The sequence below is a fragment of the Carassius auratus genome, chromosome 25 (genome assembly GCF_003368295.1).
Source record: "Carassius auratus strain Wakin chromosome 25, ASM336829v1, whole genome shotgun sequence".
Taxonomy (NCBI): Eukaryota; Metazoa; Chordata; class Actinopteri; order Cypriniformes; family Cyprinidae; genus Carassius; species Carassius auratus.
The window spans coordinates 18966847-18991012 of NC_039267.1; the positions used below are offsets into that span (position 1 = coordinate 18966847).

Below are 24166 nucleotides of genomic sequence, written 5' to 3' on the forward strand. Positions count from 1 at the left end.
GACAAGGACTCTTATCATAAATCAAGAAGAGAAACTGTAAGAGGCGAAGGGCCTTGCTTTGGCTTTCCTCTGAAGTCTTTTGAGAGAAAAAAAGTGCTTGAGTTTGATATCTTGATATGGTTATAATCGAAAGCCCCAGGGTATGAATATGAATTTAACGAGCACAAGAGGGAAGAGCTCTCGCCAGCTCGCCAGCTTGCCGGTCGACTCTAATCTATTAAGTGACAAAAAGGTGGGAAAGACTGGACTGGCTGCACATTGCTGAGGTTTTGTGTTAGGATCAGCTTTTATTTTGTGTTTTCTATCTGCTTCAGAACATTTCAACTCGTATTCAGTACATGTTTTCAGCTTGTTTGTGTAATACCTTTTGGATTAATGTCGGAGACCAAATGTACCCAACAACAGCAACAAATATATAAAATAAATATAGATATAGATTGGGGCTTTAATTGCCCCATCTAAGAACACTTAGAACCATCATTATTCTTATTAAAACACATGAACATGTTCAGGATTGACTGGTCACACTCACCATATTGAGTGACTGTGGCAGAAGTCCAGAGCTGAGATGATCTGTCTGAAGAACTTTCGAGCTTCTTTGGGTGTTAATCGGCCCTTCTTTACCAGATAGTCAAACAGCTCTCCACCCGACACGTGCTCTAAAACCAAATACCTACAAACAGAAACAAGAAATAACATTATAGACCCTATAGACATGAGTCTTAGTGAAACAGGGAGCTTGTGCAGGCCATATAGATGAGCCAGACTTTGTTTTATATAACAGTCATCATCCTTTTGTGTATGATGAACCATGGTTGAATTTGGAATGGCAGTCTTTGCATACTACTTCTTAGATATAAAAAAACACTAAAATATTAAGGTAGTATGCTACAATGTTATTCTAAATTCAGACTTACTTGCAAATGACCTATCGGTAAGCCCCGCCCCCCTTAGTGTTAAAAAAACAATTCCAGGTGTAAAACTACATTACCCATAATTCTGCTGAGGAAATCCACTAATCGGTGAATTGCAACAAGCAAATTGAGCCAAAAGATCTCTTTTAGCTCCCTTAAAGGACTGCAAATTATGTAAAGTGGCTCCATCCAAAATCACACACTTCACTACTATTAGGCAAAAACAGTGCACATTTGATATCCCATGAGGCCAAGAGAGAGGATTTGCAGTAAATCAAGCAACTGACGAATGTAGATTACATTCACAGTCAATAGTGTATATTCTTCATCAATTATAATTTATTGATAACATTCGCAATGCTTCATGGGATTGTAGTTCTTTCCCTCATGGACAAAAATTTGATTGGACTAGACCATGAGTCGTCAATATTTTATGTACATTTTTAAACATTTTGGTTTGTTAACACTTAGGAGAACACTAGCATGTAAAGTGAATACCATCAAAGCTGACAAATATGGATTTCATAAAAGTCTATACAGAAACCTCATTAACAAAACTAATGATTTCCTCAAGACGCTTTTCAAAGCATCCGCTGAAATCTCAAAGAGAATAGAAAATTGAATCCTCCTAGTATTGGAGATATTCATTTATCCAAACAAACAGCTTTAATAGTGATTATCTTTGGCTAAAAGTTGTAATACACTGAGAAATACCGGACTGACAGCTTCCGTTCTACAGCGGGCGAGCGGCGAGATCTGAGTGGGCACAATGGAAGCTGAGTGTGGAGATAAAAGGGATGCAAGCAAGTAAACACCATAAAACTTTTAGCGAGTTTCAGTTTTGTTAAGTCTCCTTGACGATAACGTGCTGTTATGGTTCGAAATTAAGGCTGTTTCTGTCATGAAAAGTTTGAAGGACTAGACGTCTGAAAGAACCACACGTTTTCAAGTTTCTTTAAAGAAACTGTCTTCAGAAACATACACTCACACACTATGAGTCAAAAGAAACGAGACGGTGTCATAAACAATAATAAAACAACATTTGAGCATATAGTCAGTGAGTGGTTTGTATCTGTGTTTAAATGCTGACAGCTTGGTATCATACTTGGTTAGATTTACCTCCGCTCAATCCTTTTTCTTTACAACTAAACTGAATCTCAAGCCATTAAATGTATGACTCGGTTTCATCACTTTCAATGCATTTTCTAAAGCTCAAATGATACAAATGCAAGTGTGAGGTTGCTTTTACACAACAGCTCAATACCCAAGTCAATGCAGGTATACTTACATTTTAGACATATATTGCACTTTATTTAGTCTTTATTGCTCCATAAGTAAAATTAGTTCCAACTTAAGTAACGACAATCAACTGCAGCTGCTCCAAGCAACGCATACGAGGTGTTTTAAATCGTTGTTTAAACAAATTGATTGAGTAAATGATTCAGTGAATCATTTGGTGCCACCTACTCAAGTAACCTTATAGAGTCACTGAAAAGAAGGGTTAAGAACACAAAACTGTGTTATATAGCATAGAATGACTTTCCTATTAATATACCATGATTTATGCATAGTAAAAACCATAAACAGTCAAAAGTGCAGTATTACCATGATAAGTGGTGTGAATTACAAAACCCACAGAGTGCTTCAAAACTGACAAGAATACATAGAATTGACAAGGTAAACAGAAACAAACAACACGGTTGGTAGTATAAGATTACTTTTACATAATAGAACAGATTAAAAAAGAGAATTATATTTTAGACATATATTGGCATTTGTTTTGTATTTTTTGCCCCATTGGCAAAATAGGTCTAAATTAAGTCACAACAATCATCCAAAGTGTTGATTCGATTGATCACTTGTCGCCACCCTTGTAGAAGTCACTGATAGAAGGAATAACACCATGACACTGTGCTATATAGCATAGAATCAGTCACATTCATATACCATGGTAAGAATGGTAAACTTAAAAAAGTACATATTACCATGATACCAAGTGATGTAAAAAAATGAGAGAGAGAGAGAGAGAGAGAGAGGCACTTCAAAACTGAAGAAAATATAAACAAGTGAGTGATGAGGTAATCATTTTTATGAAGATTTGTTGATGCCAAAAAATGCTAAGTGAATTATCGTGGTGTTTATATGAAGAATGACTCATGGCCCTATTAGCAGCTCTCAAACTGCTGTGACTAACAGGCTGCTTCACACTTTCATCATTAAGAGTATTTTAGCACCAGCAGAATCACTTTCTTACAAAATCTTTAAAGATCAAACACATTTACACTTGCATTTCTGCCAAACGTTTAGGCTACAGACACCAAACTTTGTTTGTTTTTGCTCTTCACTCACATTTTGGATTTGCATCATAATCATATTTAATAATATATTTATAGATTTCACCAATAATATATTTATTAATAATGTCTTTAAAGATACTGAATACTTTACATTTAGATTTAATCATATAGCAGACACTTTTATCCAAAGTGCCTAACAAATGAGGACAATGGAAGCAATCACAATCAACAAAACAAGCCTCAGTTAGGTTAATGCAGTACATGAAGTTAATTTATTATTATTATTATTATATAATAGATAAAAAGAAAACAGACAGAATAGGAAAAGAATAAAGCAAGCTAGTGTTAGAGGCCTCCATTTTGCTTTTATTAATTGTATTAATTAATTGAAAACAAGCATTTAGTAAATGAATGAGTGCAAGTCTAATTTAAAAAAAAATTTTTAATAAAGAATAGTATTAGAATAGAGAGTGCTAGAGTTAGATGGGTCAAATAAAGCCAATTCTTGAAGATGGTTAAGGACTCAGATGCTTGGACTAAGTTGGGCAGGTCATTCCACCAGGAGGGAACCTTTAATTTAAAAGTTTGTGAATGTGATTTTGTGCCTCATTGGGATGGCAAAATAAAGTGACGTTCACTTGCAGAACGCAAGCTGCTTAGAGGGCATGTAAGTCTGAAGCAATGAATTTATGTAAAGTGGTGCAGAGCCAGTGGTGGCTTTGTCGGCAAAAGTTAATGCCTTGAATTTTATGCGAGCAGCTATTGGTAGCCAGTGCAAATTGGTAAACAGAGGTGTGACATGCATTCTTTTCGGCTCATTAAAAATTAATCTTGCTGCAATTAATCTGGATTAATTGTAAAGGTTTGACAGAACTGGCTGGAAGACCTGCTAAAAGAGCATTTTAGTAGTCCAGCCTGGACAAAACAAGAGCCTGAACAAGGAGTTGTGCAGCATGTTCCAAAAGAAAAGGCCTGATCATCTTGATGTTAAATAAAGCAAATCTGCAGGACAGGGAAGTTTTAGCAATGTAGTCTAAAAGAGTCAGCTGATCATCAATCATAACTCCAAGGTGTCTGGCTGTTTTTGAAAGAGCTATGGTTGACATGCCTAACTTGATGGTGAAATTGTAATGAAACAATGGGTTTGATGGAACCACAAGCCGTTCTGTCTTGACAAGATTGAGCTGAAGGTGGTGGTCTTTCATCAAGCAAGAAATGTCTGTTAGACAAGCTGAGATGCGAGCAGCAACTGTCGGATCATCAGGATGGAATGAGAGGTAGAGTTGAGTGTCATCAGCATAGCAGTGGTATAAAGAGCCATGTTTTTGAATCACAGAACCTAGTGATGCCATGTTTACAGGGAAGAGAAGTGGTCCAGGAACTGAGCCTTGAGGCACCCCAGTAGTTAGATGTTGTGACTTGGACACCTCACCTCTCCAAGATACCTTGAACGACCTATCTGAGTCTCAAACCACTGAAATGCAGTTCCTGAAATGCCCTTTGCCATTTGGGTTGCCAGGAGGATCTGGTGGTTAACCGTGTCAAAAGCAGCAGACCTATCCAGCAATATAGGCATTGAAGATTTGGTATATGCTTTTGCCAGTCTTAAGGCTTTAACATCTGAGAGCATGGCAGTCTCTGTTGAATGTCCACTTCTGAAAACAGGTTGCTATAGAGGAGATTGTTGTGTGTGAGAAAGGCAGAGACTTGATTGAACACCACTCGTTCAAGTGTTTTTGCTATGAAAGGTAGAATGGAAACCAGCCTGTAGTTCTCTAAAAGAGTTATTGAGTGGAGTTATCCGAGCCTGTTTAAATTCTAAGGTAAAAACACCAATGTGAAGGGATCTGTTAACAATGTGAGCCAGTGCAGGTTTAACAGCAGGAGAAATGGCTTTAAGGAGATGAGATGGAATAGGATCAAGCGGACAAGTAGTAGGATGATTAGAAAGGATGAGTTAGGAGACTTCTGCCTCAGAGAGTGAAGAGAAGGATGTAAACAAGTGTATGTTTGCTGGTAAGATGAGCTTGACAGATTGTGGTGGAAAATTGTGCACTGATGGTTTTAATTTAATTAATGAAGAACACAGCAAAATTGTCAGCTGTTAGAGTTGCTTTAAAGAACAAGCGAGAGTTAGGTGAATTATTAATTTTGTTATGATAGTACGTCCTTTAGGAGTGGAGACATTAGAAGAATACAACAAATTAATGCAAATATAAGCATAGCAATATTTCATCAAGATACTTATACTTACAAATATTTCTTATTTTCGTAGACATCGTGCAACTTTAATACATGTGGATGTTCTATTAGCTTCAAGATGGCGATCTCTCGCTCCACCTGTGTAGAAATAAGTGATAAAAAAGATATTGAATTCACAGCATCAATAATTTGACTAAAGTAAGCAAAATATCAATACAATAAAACATGTAACATTTCATTCATTCATTTATCGATTTAAAAAAAATGGATACTGAAAAAAACTATAATGGGTTTATAACTACACACTTTCATACAAACAATCAGTAGTTGGAAATAAGATCAAGCTGCATATTTCTGATTCACTAAAATAACCGGCTTATTGATGTTATTTATTTTGTGAATCAACCTGTACTGGCCACATTGTATGTTTTTGATTCACTAAAAAGAATTGACTTATAAGATTCATTTATTCATTAATCAGACTGTACCGTGGGTGCATTTCCCAAAAGCATCATTAGCTAACTATATAGTCACAAGCTCCATTGAACTTGGTCATGACAGAAAACCATAGTTACTTTTGGGAAACCCCGGGCACATTTTATGTTATTGAATCACTACAAAGAATCGACTCAGAGACATTTACTCAGGAATCAAACTGTACTGATCAAGTTTTAGGTCTTTTATTCAATAAAAATAATAGACTCATTAGAATCATTCATTCGGAATTGGACTACAGTAGCTGCACTGTATGTATCTGATTCATTAAAGAACTGACTCATTGGTGTCACTCTTTGGGCAGTGTATGTTTTCGATTCACTAAAAAGAATCAACTCAAAGTTATTCATATAGGAATGGGACTGTACTGGTCGAGTTGTAGGTTTTTAATCACTAAAAACAATTGGATCTTTACAGTCATCAATTTGTGAATCAGACTGTACTGATTATGTTCTATGTTTCTGGTTCACTAAAACAATTGACTCAGAGTCATGAATAAGAAATTTTGATTCACTAAAAGAACCAACTCATTAGAGTAATTTGTTTGAGAATTGAACTACACAGATTGCTTTGGTTTAGGAGAATCATTTAACCCCAGCTAGACGCTTTGGCCAAGCCAAATTTACAACATTTCTGTGATTTGGACAGGTGACCTTCAATATGTCAATGCAACTGCAATGTTTCAACTGATACTGCAGTGGTAAAATGAAAAATTATGACAGATCAGCAACAAAACCGTCAAGTTCAGATGCCAATGTCAAGTAGAGCAAACCTTTGCAGAATTCTTCAGGGACAGACCATAGTGCTACTTTGATTCATAAGCATCCTTGTCGGTCTTTCGAATAGACTGTGTTTATAAATTGATTCCCACATGCACAAGATAAACATGTTTTCTTATTGAATCAAGCTTAGGATGACTTATAACAGGGTGTCCGCGGGGTTTTAAAAAGTATTAAAAAGTGATAAATCAAAATAGTCAAATTTAAGGCCATTAAAAGTGTTAAATGTGGTCTCAGAGGTATTATTTTTTTCCAAATTAGGTATTATTTTTTCAGACTATCAGGTGTCCTATTCTGATTGAAATTCTATCTGCGTTCGCGTTAGTTCGTTTAAATATGGGCTTTAGCATATCTGGGCAGATAATCAAAGATCTTTCGTCTCCGTCTCAACGTATGTTTGATGCTGACGTCATATTCAGTGGTCGTTCGGCATCATCTCAGAACACTGCGCGCTCAACAGAAGTGGCTGGCTTCCGTTTTATTTTAGACTTGCTTCAAGGCATATCTTCAAAGACTGGACAACCATCGTCGTCTCTAATAGATTTACTGATAGCGCTGTTTCTCACACATGCAAAGAGAGAGAGAGCGAGAGTCTTACCACGCTGAATCAACACGCTATATGTAAACTATTCTTTGCTGTCTTCTCCTGTCAAAATAACGGAGTTAATTTAGAATTATTCATATTCATTTTCAAACAAGCAGAAGACACACCGGTTTCTCCGGTAGTGGACGGAGCTAATGCGCAAATGGCAATTTCATTGGCTGGCGCTGATTTAGTACCGTCCCTGTTTTGATTTCAGCAAATCAGTTTGACCGAACGCAGACAACGTGATTAATATTCATGAACCCAGCAGCTCATCAATTCATAGTGCATTGTATATACATTAGTATGATAGTAGAATTAGTAGTAGTATTATCTTTTAATAATAATTAATTTGATCTATTACTATTTTGTTACAGAAACCCTCAATGACCAAAAATATCTTAAGCATCACCACCAGTCTTAAGTTCAGTTAAAATGACAAATATGCATTCATTAGGCCTAAAAGTAAATTTTTACATAAGGGCATTGTGCTAGAAATATTACTATTATTTAGTAAAATGTATGTGATACTGCTACTACTGTTGAAAAAAAATTAAAAAACTTTATTTTTTGAATAAATAAATCACAATATTTCTTCCATGTTTTAATTTTAATAGCAAATCCCCTTTATTTACCAAAAATAAAATGTTTAAATTTCATAAATTAAAAGACAAATTAAATTTGGGGGAAACTTGTTTACTGTTTTTCATAATTATATAACTTGTAGAAAAACTTTAAACACAATAAGTATAAAGAATGGCATTGGTTTTATTTTTATTGTAAAAAGTAAAAAATCTGTGTAAATGATAGAAAGGTCGCTGATTAAAACTTGCAATTCAGTGTCGTGATGGTTTTAAAAAATATTCTGAAGGTAGTAAAAAAGGTATTAAAAAGTAGTAAATTTAACTTAAGGATTGCTGTATATACCCTGTATAAGGTGAGTCTACATGAAAGATCTCCCTGACCTGACAGGGAACCAAAGGAAATCTTAAAATCGCAAGCTCTTCGCAAAGAACTGATCTCATAAGTCACAGACCGAACCTACGATTGTGCCAGTTGTAAGCAAGACAATCGTGTTTGATTTGCATCAATGTCTTCTGGAATATTCCTAGCATGCACACCTGCCACTGCAGATCAGAGCGGAGGATGGGGACATAGATGATATTTCCCGAACCCACCTGACCCTAATGTTCCACAGCAGCACTTTGACCGTGCCTTTCGAAACCTCCTGAATTACTTGCGCTCATCCAAACTCACTAAACTCCAGTACAGACCGCTCATGTGACTCGAGTCAGCAGTCCCCAATGCTTGGAACTCTGTGGAGTCAGCCTTCAAGCTTCAGTTGTAACTCCTCAGCTTGACTTTGAGCCTGTTTGCTGTTGACCTTTGAAATCGCAGCCAATGATATACAGAAAAGCTGCATCATGTATCATGCATGACACTAAGTCATTCAGAGAAAAACCTTCCTAATTCTATAAGATCGCACCCCCTGCCTTGAACTTAATGAAAATTCCCACCACATCTCAGTGTTTTGTTTTTTTTGTGTGTGTGTTTGAATAAATGGACCAACTTCTTAATCTTACTATGGGTAATTTAACTGGTATTTTGCGACACTGAATTTTATGAATATTCTGCTCAAAATTATATTTACCTTGATATTTTACACAACTCTTTGGGTTGGTAAGATGTTTTTGAAGTGTCTTAAGTTATACATAGTATAGTAAAAACTTGCTTTCGATTTGAAGATATTGTAAAATGCCATTTATACCTGTGATAAAGAAACAATTCTGATGATTAATTTTTAAAAAGTTGAGCTGCTTCCTATTTTTCTGGGAAACCATGATACATTTTTAAGGAGTTTTTGATGAATTGTATGTTCAAAACAATAGTATTTGTTAAAATAGAAATCCTTTGTAACATTATGTCTTTACTATCACAATCTTTGCTAAATAAAAATCAAATAATAATGTTATAATAAAAAATAAAAAACTGACTCAATGGAAAAATTTTCTCCTTATCTTATTTGGAAAAGTTACTTCCTTATTTTATTAACATATATATCATGTTTCTACGCTGACACTGTTCTTTACTTGGTAACAAAATACACCAACTTTTGAAAGAAAAAAAAATTCAGGTGGAAACGATGATGAAAAAACTATACTATCATTAAATAAACAATTAGTTCAATTATCTGTGGTAAAAAAAGATATTAAATTATTGTGCCACTACATTTTACATTAATTTATGATTATTTCACTCTAATTAGCATAAATCTTATTTTTTCATGCATTTTCATATTGAAATAATATGGGACAAGTATTAAAAGTCATAAAATCATACATACAGTAAGTGCCATTTGAAAATGAAAAATATGCCGCGACTTAAATGTGAACTTGATAAAACACAAGAAAAAGCTCAAATCTGTTAGTCTTAATAAAATCAACCCCTGGGACATAAAGTACAAATGGAAGTTAAAGAAACCCAATTCTGTAGCCCACAGATTTGTCCCCATGAGGAGATCGATCACCACTGTTCCCTTCAGCAAAGCACTTTAACTCCGGTTTCTCCAGAGGGGGCTGTCACTGTAATCATTTGTGCCACTGCTCTATGCTGAAGTCGTGGAAACACATTCAGTCCTGATATATGTGGCAAAAGCATAAAGATCCTGAACCATGCTAATCCAATCTGTCCTTACATTCTATAACTAGCCTTAGTATTCTGGTAATTATCTGGATTGATTTGGCTTCATCAACTGACATCATCTGCTCAACATTGAGTCCTTCACTTGCTGTTTTAATCAAGCATACGGATGTGATATGACTATTCAGGGAATAAACAATCTGGCCAATGGCTGAAGAGAGAGCTGGAACAGCCATGGAAATCCCGGACAAAGCCATCTTGACAAACGTGGCACCAAACCAAACCTCTCTGAATGGCTGATCTAAAGCCAGTCCGAAGAGCCAAGCAGGGAATTTGGCTTAGTGGAATGTCATTCAACACAAGGATGTGCCACAGGATCTCTGCTGAGCATAAACTGGGCTCACGAGCTTGAGATGAGAAATCAGTTTTGCTGAAGACTACTCAATGAAAACAAATGAAGTTCGGCTGAATATGTCTGTAATAGCAAGGAAAAGCTATCCATAAGCATTACAGCAGCACTCATCTCAATGGCAGTAGCTCAACAGGCACATGCCAACTTGAAATTGTGTGCGCTAGCAATTCTGATCAATTCCAGAAACATTTTTTCACATATCAAATTACAGAAGCATATATATATATATAATTTGATTCTGCACGTTGGTTGCTCCATATGACTTTAGTCATGCCTCTTGTGCAATTTCAAATAATAAGAAGCAACAAAGCGGTTATTTTATTCTAAAACAGTAATAAATTTAATGTCAGATCAGGTGTTATTTACATGAATAACATAATTGTAATCTTTTTTCTTCATTATTATATCAGAGCAATTTATATAAAATAAAAAAAAAACGTTCATCATAGAAAAGATCTATTCAAGACACTGTATGTAGAATTTTCCACAAAAAAAAAAGAAAAAGTCATATATTTCACCCAGATGCCCTAAATCTGTCATCTCATGGTATTAAGGTCTAAATTATGAACTGACTAGTGCTAATTACACTGTAAATGCATTGAAAGTGGTACCATCTAGATTGCAAATATATTGCATAATATATATTAAGCACTGATTGTCTATGACAAGCCCTTGAAATAGCTCTTCTAAATCTGTGAAACTTGGAAGCTCTGCGGCAGCCGTAGCGAGAATTTATTCCTTGTGATTAAAATGTTGCTGCAAATGAGCCTGACTCTCTCCTCCATCCATTAACATCATGTCCACCCTACGCTCGCCAACTTCTCATTGCTCCATCTTACCATATTGACCCATTCCCTCAAAATGTCAGTTTGCCGGCACCTGTGCACCTACATCTATGAATAGCCGAGCGTTAATTAACTCTACACATCTGTGTGCATGCAGCCATCCAATTTCCTTATAACTTCATTAGTGAGTTATTACACCGGGTCTGGCCTCAACCCGCCTCGACTTTGAGTCAATGTAGGCCGGCAGAGATTCGGGTTCAGGTCGCAGGTTCTTGATTTGTGGGAGTGAGTTGAGATGAAGGCAATCAACCGAGCCAAATCATTAAAACGAAGACAGATCATTAGATTCGAGCTAGAAAACCTCTGCATGTCGGTGAGTTTGTGAGCTCTTGCGGGTCACTGGGTTTCGAAGTCCGATAATTAGCGATAATGTAACTGCCGTGCTGTAATAAAGACCAACGTGAACCTCATTTTCTGAAACGACCCTGAAAAGTTTCTTTCAACAGTCCGTCGCACAAAGTCAAGGTTGAGTAAGTGCGCGAGACTGACGCTAATCCAAATTGGTTATTTGACTCTGAAATAATTCGTCTTGTAGATTCTCTCACACTCATTACTGAGTTGGTAACTCAAAATGTCCAGGAATCATTCGCGCAAATTCACTGATCGTTATTGGTCTGTGGAGAGCAGTCATGGAGGTCATCTCCACTCGAGCTAAGGGAGCTAATGACTGAATACTACTCTAGTTTTTTTCATGCTAACTTTCTTTTTCATCTTTTTTGTGGAAACAAGTTGAGTTAGAGAATATTGTAGCTTTGCAATGAAACATTTTAAAGCTAAAACACACAGCAGTTCTTTAAGGGGTTCAATATAATTCATTATGCACAATCATAGTGTAATTTCAAGGTACAGATGGTGTGTCAAAAGGGGTAATAAACCATCCCATAGAAAGGGGGTCGGGAAATGAGATGGTTTAGATAAATTAACCATGGCGGAGTGCTAAACCAACAGCTGTTTCAATCCAAGTGTGCTTTAGAGCCAGTTGGTTGAAATTTCCACACAGAAGGCTTGATTAGCGAAACAGCTAGAGTGGTTTGTAAACCGCTATCTTGGCCATAGTCTAACACAGGCAAAAATAGCATGATTACAGCGAACATTCAGCGTAATTCTGTAACTGAATGTGTTTTATTGTAATTAGAATTGGTATATTATCAACAATTCCTGACATTTAATAAATGAGCTGATACTGAACAGCTAACATTAGCATTAGCGAAGTAAATAAACATTGACAGTAACTTTAACAGTAGCAAAAATCGATTAGTACCTACCCCAATGTCACAATGCCAGAGTGGTGAGTGTTTTCCAGGTAGTTTCTCAGGGAGTTCTAAGTGTATTTTAATGATTTTCTATGATTTAGCACCACTGTTTACAATGGAAGCATTCTTTTTTTTTTTTTTTTTTTGTGGCATTTTTGCTTTACTATGACAGGACAGATCAGAACTGAAGTGGGAGATTGAAAGGTCAGGAAAGGTCCTCGAGTTGCACTGTATGTCCGCATGCTGCCCACAAGGCTATCAGCGCAGACACAAATGGAAATATTCTAATGCCAGTTTTTGGATTTTAATATTGCAAGAAGAAATGACAAAGTGCATAGTGCCACAAAAAGGACATACAATGATTAATTAAATGCTGAATAATACGATGGTTTGATATCACAACTGAGATGTTTGGTGCTCCATGGTGGATTGGATGCTAACTTTGTTGTTTTGCTTTAGACCTGAATCCTTCTCATTTGTTTGCACTAAACAATTAAACCAGTACTTATGCAATAATAATCAGCTTCAATGAAGATTAATTTTTCTTGCTTAAAGGCATTCACGTGGATACCGTTTCTAAAGCTGCAGCTTTAGTCCTACTTTAGTTAATTGGGGTAATGTCACGGCTGTATACTTGTCATTTTTGCTGTGTCTGGGTGTGTTTTGCTCCTCTTACAGGTGTGCTGTGGAGCTGAGGCAATCAGGTGGATTGGGTGCACCAGTGCACAGGTGTGCCTGTCATTAAAAGCTTCCTGTTTGGCGTCCTCAGCGAGCGTTCCATTCTGTCACCTTGATCCCCGGCCAGGACCGAGATGTTGATCGGCGTTGCGGCGTATTGTGTGAACTTTAGAGATAGTCTTTACTATGAAGAATGTGAGAATAAAAAATATTGTAACCGCCGTAAACGTGTTATCCTCCTTCATTGTTGCTCCCTAACAATTGGGGGCTCGTCCGACTTAAATTTGTGTTTGGATTTGTGCGAACGATTTTAGAAAAAAATGTGTTTTTGAAGGAGGGTAAAAGGTAGGATTATATTTGAATTGAATATATTTGTATATTATACGCTGATTTTTGAACTAAAAAGTTGGAACGCTCCATTAATTAGTTAGGCTCTATAACATGAGATGTTGGGTGAAGGCTATTTAAAGAACAAACCTTCCGGGTAGGTTTAGTGCGTGTCTTTGTGCACGTAGTTTTTTTTTTTAATATTAGTTTGTTATTTTTTGTTGGCTCGGGGCTTAGAGCAGTTGTCTCGGGGGCACAGCCGAGGTTTGGAGGGTGACTTGGTAATTGGTCGTCTTTCCAAACTTGTGGGATTTCGTGCATAAGTACCCGGTCTTGGGCCAACTGAAGACTAGGGTTTATTTAGTTTAAATGGATGGTTTAGTTTCTTTAAATAAACCTTGATTGTCATTAACAAAAAAATATATATATCGTTGTGGGTGTAATATTTGTTGAGCGTGTTTTGTAAGCATGATTATGGCGACCGATGTTATTGGAACATTTTCTCAGACTCCGTCTGAAGAATTGTTAAAAGAAATAACCAAAGAGCAATTGTTGGAGTTAGCTGCGCATTATGAAATCGAGTTGACGTATAATCAAAGAAGGTCGAAAGACGGAATTAAGCTAGTCCTTGAAACTGCTGGTTGATCTTAAAATCTTGAGAGGATCTAAATTGCCTGATTCAGCTGCGTTGCCTGATGTAAGTACACATATTTCAACTACCCTTCCATTGTCTGCTTCAAGTTCTCTTTCATTTGAGCAACAGAAAGAGTTGTTGCTGATACAACGTGATACTGAGTGTGAGAAACGTCGCTTGGAATGTGAGAAGGCCCAAATGGAGTTGCAGTTGGAGAAAAGCCGGCAAGTATTAGAGCAACAGCATTTAGAGATTGAAAGGCGTCGATTAGATTTACATGAAGAAGGTAAGCCGGTGGATGCAGGTGTTAATGTTGATTCAGCGAAATTGAGTGTGGTTCGTGATTTACGATTGGTACCTCCGTTTAATGAGGCTGAGTTGGAGATTTTTTTTCTCCTATTTGAGTGAGTCGCAGTAGCGTATGACTGGAGTGATGTTGAACGTGCTATGCTGCTTCAGTGCGTTTTAACCGGGAAAGCGCATTCTAGCCTATTCTACGCTATCTGATGCTGACAGCCAGAATTATGAAGCCATTAAAGCGGCGGTGTTAAAAATTAATGAGCGTGTTCCAGAGAGCTATCGGCAAAGGTTCCGTACGTTACAACGAAAGGTGAATGAAACAAATGTTGAGTTCGTGAGAGATTTGACTGTGCAGTTTGATCGTTGGTGTGTAGCGGCAGATAGTACAACAATGGATAAGTTGAGAGAGTTATTTTTATTTGAGCAATACAGAAATACACTTCCCGAGATGATAGCCACTTATGTTGCAGAGCGTCAGGTTAAAACTGCTTCAGAAGCTGCACTGCTGGTGGATGACTCTGAGCTTATTCATAAGCCCCATGCTGATAAATTCAGTGATCGTCAGGTTCATACACGGGGGAATTCTTCCATTGTCCCTATGGGTTTAGCCAGTCGTTTTGTAAACTATGACACCTGACCTTATGGCACCTCAGTTGGAGAAAACTTTTAAGATTCAGGTAGATGCCAGTAAAGAGGGAGCAGGGGCAGTGTTAATTCAAGATGATGATGCAGGTATTGAGCGGCCGGTTTGTTTTTTCTCGCGAAAGTTCAATAGTCATCAAATGAACTACTCCACAATTGAAAAGGAGGCACTTGCGTTAATTTTAGCACTCCAACATTTCGAAGTGTATGTTGGTGGGAACAGTTCAGCGGTAATAGTTTATAGTGACCATAACCCGCTTACATTTTTACATTCTCTTAAAAATCCAAATCAACGGCTGATGCGTTGGTGCTTGTTTCTTCAGCCCTTTCATTTGGATGTTAGGCATTTGAAGGGCTCAGAAAATATAGTGGCCGATGCAATGTCTAGGGCACCAGTGTAAAACCCATTGTAAGCTGTGCCTTGAAGAGTTAACAGGTTTGTTTTTTTATTTATTCTATCTACGTGGGGGAATGTTGTTGATATTGTGAGTATAGGCCTACTAAAGTGTGTTGGTGCGGTTACGAATGCTTACTGTTGGCGGAAACTTAATAGTTTCCTTTTCTTAAGGGGGGGAGTGTCACGGCGGTATACTTGACATTTTTGCCGTGTCTGGGTGTGTTTTGCTCCTCTTACAGGTGTGCTGTGGAGCTGAGGCAATCAGGTGGATTGGGTGCACCAGTGCACAGGTGTGCCTGTCATTAAAAGCTTCCTGTTTGGCGTCCTCAGCGAGCGTTCCATTCTGTCACCTTGATCCCTGGCCAGGACCGAGATGTTGATCGGCGTTGCGGCGTATTGTGTGAACTTGAGAGATAGTCTTTACTATGAAGAATGTGAGAATAAAAAATATTGTAACCGCCGTAAACGTGTTATCCTCCTTCATTGTTGCTCCCTAATAAGGGCGTAACAGGTAATAAATTAAGTTAATTCAAAATGCTTTATTTGCATTTCAAAAATATGTGGGTTCTCAAGACATAAAGAGTTTCTTGTAAAAATTGTAAAGCAGTAAATACTAATTATGGTAATTTACTTCCCCTAGTGGTCGGGAGCAACTTGAAATGCAGCGTTTTACAGACGCTCCCTTTCCAATTAATGAGGTTGTGTTGTGTCATGCTTAGGTGTTTTCTTAGCTTGGTCAGGCTGGAGTGTTGGCTGGTTTTATAGAGGCCTTGGGCACTTTCTAGACCAGCTGAAGACCAGTTAGGGCGAGAAGACTAGCTGAAACCAACTAAGGCCACCAAATCAGCTCATGCAGTTTTAGCAGAAATGGATGTGTAAAACTACAAATTTTCTTGATCATGATGATATCAGATGGCTGTTGTCAGACAAAAATCTCACTGGATAATTACAATTAATGGCTAAATTAATGTTTGGAAATATAAACTGATATTTACTAGTGACACACTATAACAAAAGATAGAAATAACTGTCTTAAAACCATTTCTAGCTGCTGAAAATACTAGTGTTTTAATAATTTTGGCCACCACTGAATATGTAAATATTTCTTAAATATATACAATACATGTATGTGTGTGTATTTATATAAACATACACAGTACACGTGACAAAATGAGTATTTTATTTTTTATTTTTGGGAATATGGAACTGTAATGCGGTCAAGAGAGCTTCCTGAAACTATGTTTGCTGTGCGTTACCCTATAAATAATTGCACACCTCACAACGTTCGTCAGCCAGTCAGATTCAAGCATTCAATACCCTGTTGTATAATGCATTAGTACTACATGAGTTTCATTTCTGTAAAAGTTGTTGTGAGGTTAACCTGTGTTAGCTTTGCTAATAGCGTTATGTTGCAACTCACATTGCATATTTTGATGACTTAAAAATAAAGATCATTTTGATTTATTGCAATGAGCAAACTCTGAAGTTTGATCAAGACCTTGCAGAACAGAACATGAGAAACTATTTCATCCACCAAAGTCGTGAAGATAGACATGCCGTCATGTCAAATACTGTAAAATGTTGCTAGCTTTACTTGGGAGGAATATCTAGTCTCGCTGCAACTAAAAGCAAAAAGTGAAGTGATACATGATGAAACAATCAGCAACCACGTGCCATGATGCTGTGCTGCATTTCTTCCTTTTTTTTCTTTTCCTCACTCATTCCCTTCATGTTCAGAGCTCTATCACTCACTTTCAAGACCAAGAGCCCTTTACGTAACATGAGATCAGAATGCGAGTGACAGACCGACAGCCATGAATCAAAGCTGCATTTGGCCATTTTATCTGAGCTCATTCGACTGAATCTGATTCTTCAGATTTTGGAAAGTTGTGTGGTCCTGGAAAAGCACAAAGGGGAAACATTTGGGCAGAGTTAAGCCAAAGTGCATCTATTCCCCAGTTGTGGTGCTGATGGTGCGAGCCATGTTGGTGGCCTGGGCCTTAACCACATCTCTGTTCCTCATTAACACAACATGTGCTGAGTGTGAATGTTCTTTGCAGTGAGCAGAAGCCATAGAGGTGTGAGCAAAGCTGTTAGGATTGCACAGCAGTGACAAAGACAGACATAACTGAAGGAGAATAGCGGATGGGCTGGTATTTCGTATATTGTATATTATTTTCACACACATACACACATATATATACATAAGTAGTCCAGGCACAGTTGCCAAACATTTGTGTGAAGGTTAGGGTTAGGGTGAAGGTTTATTTAAGGCAATTAACAGAAAACAGTTTCTCTAATACTATAGCTGTCAATCAAATGGGTCTCTGGTGAACCGCAGTAGCAAAAAGAAAGTGTGAGAGTTTGAGTGCATTCGTCCTTCTGCAAAGTGTACTTCTTTTTTTCCTGAAGATCAGATACTGAAAGATAATGTCCTGAATCCATAAAACCTTCCCGATTGGACAAACACGAGGCAAGATAAAGTGCTACCTGCCCAAACAGTTAGTCTCAAGGTCATGCAAATGCTCATAAGGCCCCTGCATCTGATTTGCTTCTCTGTGCTGTGTGTCGCCCTTTATTTGTACAGCCAGCAGCTGGAAGACTGTTGTGCTTCTCCTGTTTAACCCACTGGTCAGGGATCAGCATGGCTGTGTGACATTTGTTTGCATGTTTCAGGAGTATTGATGCATTCCTATTCACTTCCTTGTCAGGATAATCTATAGATTCCAGTCCAAGACAGCAGAATGCTGCCTACTCTTCTTTTTCCTCTTTATTGAAATCGCACTACGCCAGAGAAAACCAGTGCAGCAGGAAATGACAGGAAGTTCAGTTCAGAAATCAGCTGCGATGAGCATTAACTGTGAAAGTATAAAGTACACACTCTGAACAATTTAAGAGACAAGGAGCTCTTGTCTCCAGGTTCTTTTTCAAATAGGAAAGGCTTCAAGAAGGTCCTTAAATATGTAATAAATCAAAACAGCAGTTCTTTACCGAGAGCAGCTGTCGAAACAATTCCGTTCCACTTACTGTCTGCAGTTCTGAATCATGACCAGGATCTTTTATAGCTGGGACTGCTCCATCTTCCAGTATCAAATGATGTCCAAATCCATCTTCCAACTGGGCCTTGTTTAACAAACACACCTGCAAATCTCTGTTGCTGCCTCCCCCCTTCCCCCAAAAAAATGCATCCACTGTATACACACACTTTACACAACAAAAACATACTTCTTTGGACACATCCTTCCCAAGCAAGTCCCGTGTAGCGCTGCCGAGTTAAGTGCATTGATGGGCACGCTCTTGCTCTCACTCTGGTCAATGTGTGCATGCTCTTCTGGGAGAAATGCCCATATAAGGAGTTTCACCCTTCATTATGTAATGAAGAGCCACAATCAAAAATAAAAAAAACTTTCCAAAACTTGTAAGAAACCCGGAAATGTGTATTTGACACAAAAATACTCTGCAATACGTACAATTTTTTTATTTAATTTTTTACTTTGGCCATGCTTAGCTTGAGAATCCAACACTTTAACAGTGTAAATAACTCTGGATGCATGAAACATCATTAGACCTCCCCTTTCAGGTGTTATTTGTTGGGTTAACAGGGCTATGGGTAATCAATAACAGCTTGCTGTATTTGATTTCTGCCTTGCTTTTACCAAGGGTAAATTGCACTCACATTGACTTTATTTGAGATAGAAAGCAGTACCCTAATACACAGGCAGGATCCAAGTTAATCTCAGCGGTGCTCATCTCCTTTACTGTGAATCCCAAGATCCTAACAAGGGTGCATTTTCAATGCCTCGGAAACAACGATCGATCTGAAAAAAGCATGCTTGGATCAGCTCGATGTAACAGAAAGAGGAGAGATGTGACGACTATCTCTCATTCACAGAGATATTTTTATCCTCCTTCCACTACGACCAGCCCAGTTCTTGCAGGATACCTAGTCTTGCCCCTCCGAGGACACAGTCTTGCTTCCTTCGAGCTCGAATCTAAAACAGCGTCTTTCAGAAAAAGCCCCTCTCCCAATCACCGAGCTGACATGCAATGACAACTCCATCATGCTGTCAATCTAAGCACTGATGGCAGCTGAGTTATGACCGAACCGAGGCGCTGGTCGGTGTTAAAGGACATATCCTTTTATGACCTTGTCCATAATGGAGTCTAATGGTTTATGATGTGTAGTGCTGGAGAGAAAGGTCATCTGAGGTTTCATTCCAAATGGCCACCTATTCCGGCAGCACACGGAGAATAATGGGAATGATTTATCATTCTGAGACTTTTTATCATGGTTAAACAGAGGCACCGCAGGTCAATCCTCTATGTGGGTAACGCTGAATGGGGTGGACCACAACAGATCTACTGCCCTTGGCTAAATTTGGCTTAAGGTTAGCACAGTCATATTTGGATGCGTTCAAACACGATTGAGATAACTTTATTGAATATAAGGTGAAGAAATGAATGATAGTAGGCGTTTAAAAGTCTTTGAATATACCTGCACAGGTAAAGGTAACATCTCATTTCAAATCAAATTACCTGATATAAAAAAAAAAATAATTGCAATACTTCTGCCCTCTAGGTTTAAAGCTCCTTTGCAGTATCAGGAATGGACAGCGATCCAAAAAGAGATGAAAGAACACTACTTGTATAAGAATAAATGGTGCTCTGAATGAAGTGGATGAAGTTCACATTCCTTTCTATAGATCTTAATAGCCTCAGATGGCCAGCAGGTCAGTGACGAGGTTAAGCCTTCTAGAGACTAAACCACTCAATATAAGTTGGCCAGACCTATAGCAACTCATAGGTTATGTCTTTTTTAACAAAGTAACTCCAATTGAGAAGTATCCTATTATTTGTTGAAAAGAGTAAATTCAGTCTAGGTTTGAGTTCTTCTTTCAGTTCCAGACCAAATACTTGGTCAATAAAGCTTCAGTGATCTGTATTGGTGTTGCTACATGCTTCCTTCTGGCTCAATTGGCTGACAATTGTTTTGCTGTCTGGAAAGAGCTTGGCACAAGTGCCTATTGACACATTTAAAATGGAGGACAGCTTTGGCCATGAGCCCTTATGGACTATCAGCATTCCTGAAGCACTGGAACTTGAGCATGATTGAGCAATTAGGCCTTTCAATCTGCAGGGAGCAGTCACCACTCATTAGCTCTCACCAGCAGAATCCACATTTCACACCCACCACCAACCTGAGGGTGGCCAGTCGGAATGATGTTAAGCAAAACACTTCAACATGCTTATTAGCACAAGCTGTCAAACGCCAAGATGGTGGCCTTCTGCCATAAAGACGGACAGTTTGCCATGAATGAGGCCATGCTAAAGATGAAACGGCATGAAATTTGATCCAGCGTGGACAGAGATAGCTTTGGTTGTGGGTGGCAGGGTTTGAATTCTTTGTTCTTGTCTTCTGTTCTACACCAAAGACCACTATTATTTAGATTACGTGTACTTCTGCAAAACCGTAAAATTAAAAAAGCAACGAAAAAATTCTAAGCAAGAGATGTCAAATGGTACACCGTGATAACAGCCCATTTGGGTTATGTACATTCATCCTTCATAGCCTTGTTGTCATTAGTGTCAAATTGCATATGGCATCTTCTATCATCTGAGCAAGAGCCGATCTCATTATTCAGAATATGTCAAACTGTAAACTGTAAAGACCAAGGCTGAATCAAGGTTTGGTGAAACACACCTAAATAATTGTACCCTGTTCACACTGATAGTGACTTGAAGCATCAAAGAGATGGAAAATCATTCATTTTAAATAAGAGTTTAGCTAGTTAAGAGTTAAGCAGCAGTGACTATTGCCTAACCTTGGTTCTTGGCCAGGTTGACTGTACTATATAATTGTCTCTGGCCACATATGCAGAAATATATTAAAAGATGATATGTGGAAAACCAGGTCAAAAATTGCTGGAGTAGTCGCAGGACATACAGAGACCTGGCAACCTCTGAATGTGGTTTAAGAGATAAAAACATTGATTATTCTGTAAAATTTAAACCTCCAGCTACATCATTCCAGTAATAAGTGCTCTTCAAGTGGTGTGGACTTTCCAATCTCTTGACAAGAAAGAACACAGTGACACAAAGGTTTCATTTTGAAAAAAGGGGGTTGAGGCAACAGACAACTGCACACAGAGATACACAGAGAAAGTGGAAAGTTTATGGCATTGCCATTTTACTGTGTTGGAATGACCAGCTGCAAAGTAATCTGAACTTCGAAAATAGCCACAGTAATTCAGCAATTTCAGACGTTCAGAAACTGCTTTGGTGTCTGACATTTCAACTGGTGCAAAACCTTTTGGAACAAAAATCCATTCCCAATTTAGTGCAGTAAGGAACGATCCATACTTGCTAGATTTCATGTCAAGGACAGAGGAAAATCTACCGAGAATGGGGAACAAAATTAGAGTGGAATGTCAGATGACCTTCCATTGATTAGGTCACATCATGGGTTTCAGAAAAAAAGAAAAGAAAAAAATTATCTGTGATAGGAAAGATATTGAAATACCCCCAAAGCAACTAAGAACAACGAATGAAATAATTAAACATACATACATAACCGAAATGACATGGTAATGACATGCTATACTTCCTGTTAAATTATAATTAAATGTAAAATAAAATAAAGTTTATAACTCACTTATAATAATTAGTATTGTTTTATTATTCAATCTTATTATTGTGCATTATAATATATATATATATATATATATATATATATATATATATATATATATATATATATATAATTTTTTTGTTTTGTTTTGATATTTTACTATTTATTTTACTAACTATTCAAGTAGTACTAACTATTCATGTAACTATTCAAGCTCAAAAGTTGAACATAAAAGTGAATTTTTTGCTTCATATTTTGTAAAAACAAATCAAATCGCAGAAGGAAGTTGGGGGTGGAGGTAGACAAGATGAACGTACAAATAATATCCATGAATAAGTCGTGGAACACTTGAGGGTGCTTAAGGTCTTTATGAGGAGGGAGGCAGGCAGGGAATCCTCAGCAGGGAGACACTTCTGTGGCTCTGGGAGGAATGAGGGGAACATCTATAATCATTTGACGGTGTGGAACGATATGAAGGCGGGGGGTGGAGGGGGGGGGGCAGCTTGCACTGTCATCCCAGCATCAGGATAACCTGATTAGAGCCAGCCGTGATTCATCTATCGCTCCCACTCTTTCATCTGAGCTGTTTGGAAAACTTCTCCTTTTTCGTATTCCCTCCATCAAGCTGTAGCTTTCTGCTTCTCAATGACTTATTTTTCCTTCTCCAATTGATGCTTTTTGCATTTTCTCACTCTCCCAAAGGAACTTTTTCCACTCATCTCAGCTTTCTGTCATATGAGGAATTGATAGCTCAGACTCACATAATCATGCATATTTAAAAGCATAAAAATCTACATACCCCCAAAAAATATACATTACATACTTTGTGCATTTATACATACTTCTGGTTGTGCTGGGCTGTTTAAAAAAAAGAAAAGAAAATTATTTAAACAATATTGCAAATACTTTATATCCATGGATGTGTATTGTTTCACTTATTTTAGAACTAGGAAAAAACTATGGACTGTTTAATGTGTTGAAAATAATTAACACATTTAATTTAACTTACATATGTTTCCATTTCCTGAGGTCTACTGGTTTCTCCCTAATTCCTATAATTATATTATTCACTATTATTATGCAATCTTTGTCTTGCCAATCTCTCCCACCATCCAGGTCTAAACTGATGTTTTAAAAAACAAAATAAAAAAAACAATTTAAATTAAGAAATGTATTAGTAATCTATTTAATAAAAGCACCAATATAGGCTTAACTACGTATACTATATGATTCTTGGAAAATGATGCCATAATATATTGTTTAAATATACTTTATTTTTCATTATTCTACCATCGTCTGTGGATTCAATGTGAAAATATTTATGATTAAGTTTTTTAGGAGCAATTATTTGTGATTAATCACAGAAAACTGTGCTAACATTTTTTTATTGATTCACAACCTTAACTTAATGTATTTATGTACATTCTCAGGTGTTCGAAGTGCATTGAAAAAGAGTAAAGCGACAAGATTTGCACGATATACAACTGCAATTCCAATTGTGCAATATTCTTCAGTTTTGAATCATGACATGTGCCACAATTTGGCGCATTTGTTAACTAATGAGCCATTTTACTATTTGTTTATGTAAATGTTCAGGATAAAGAGTAAACTAATGAAAGTATACACATAATAACATGTATATGAGATTATTAATCAGCGAAAGTCACAATATGTCTTCAAAATTGTGTACTCCAGTTTACTCTTTTTAGATAAGTGCACGATTAGTCTCAGAAAATCCAGTATTCGTTGACAGCACCAAGTTCTGTGGCAGAGTCAAAGTTAAAATTGTTTGACCTGTATGTTCCATTCCAGTGTTTGACCTTCACACACACCACTGGATTTGGGGTACCAATGTAGCTTGACACATGTATGTAGTTCAGTGCTGAAACCGCTCATGTGAAACAGCCATGATTCCCTGCATTGGCTATTCTTGTCTTAATTCATTCTTTTTGGCAATGTAGGCTGATGTAGGGCTCTCTCTCTCCATCTATCTGTAGGATTGCAGGAGTTATAGGGCTCAAGGTCATGCTTTACCCACCCACAACCCTCACCCTGCACCTGCCTCAATTATTTGCTTCAAGGGGGCAATTACTCATGCCTTGACAGACCTCTCCATCCCATTTCCCTGTTTCTCTCTCTT

General features: G+C 37.5%; 1 protein-coding gene across 4 annotated transcripts in view; it reads right to left on the reverse strand.

Annotated features, from left to right (window-relative positions):
- Positions 1 to 24166, reverse strand: part of LOC113043596 (serine/threonine-protein kinase BRSK2-like) — a 199884-nt gene that overhangs the window by 63312 nt on the left and 112406 nt on the right. For all 4 annotated transcript variants that reach the window (XM_026203087.1, XM_026203086.1, XM_026203085.1 and 1 more), the window contains exons 3-4: positions 5466 to 5551; positions 533 to 673 (exon numbers count right to left, since the gene is read on the reverse strand). In XM_026203087.1, the coding sequence (XP_026058872.1) occupies positions 533 to 673; positions 5466 to 5551 (227 nt within the window). The remainder of the gene's footprint in view (positions 1 to 532; positions 674 to 5465; positions 5552 to 24166) is intronic.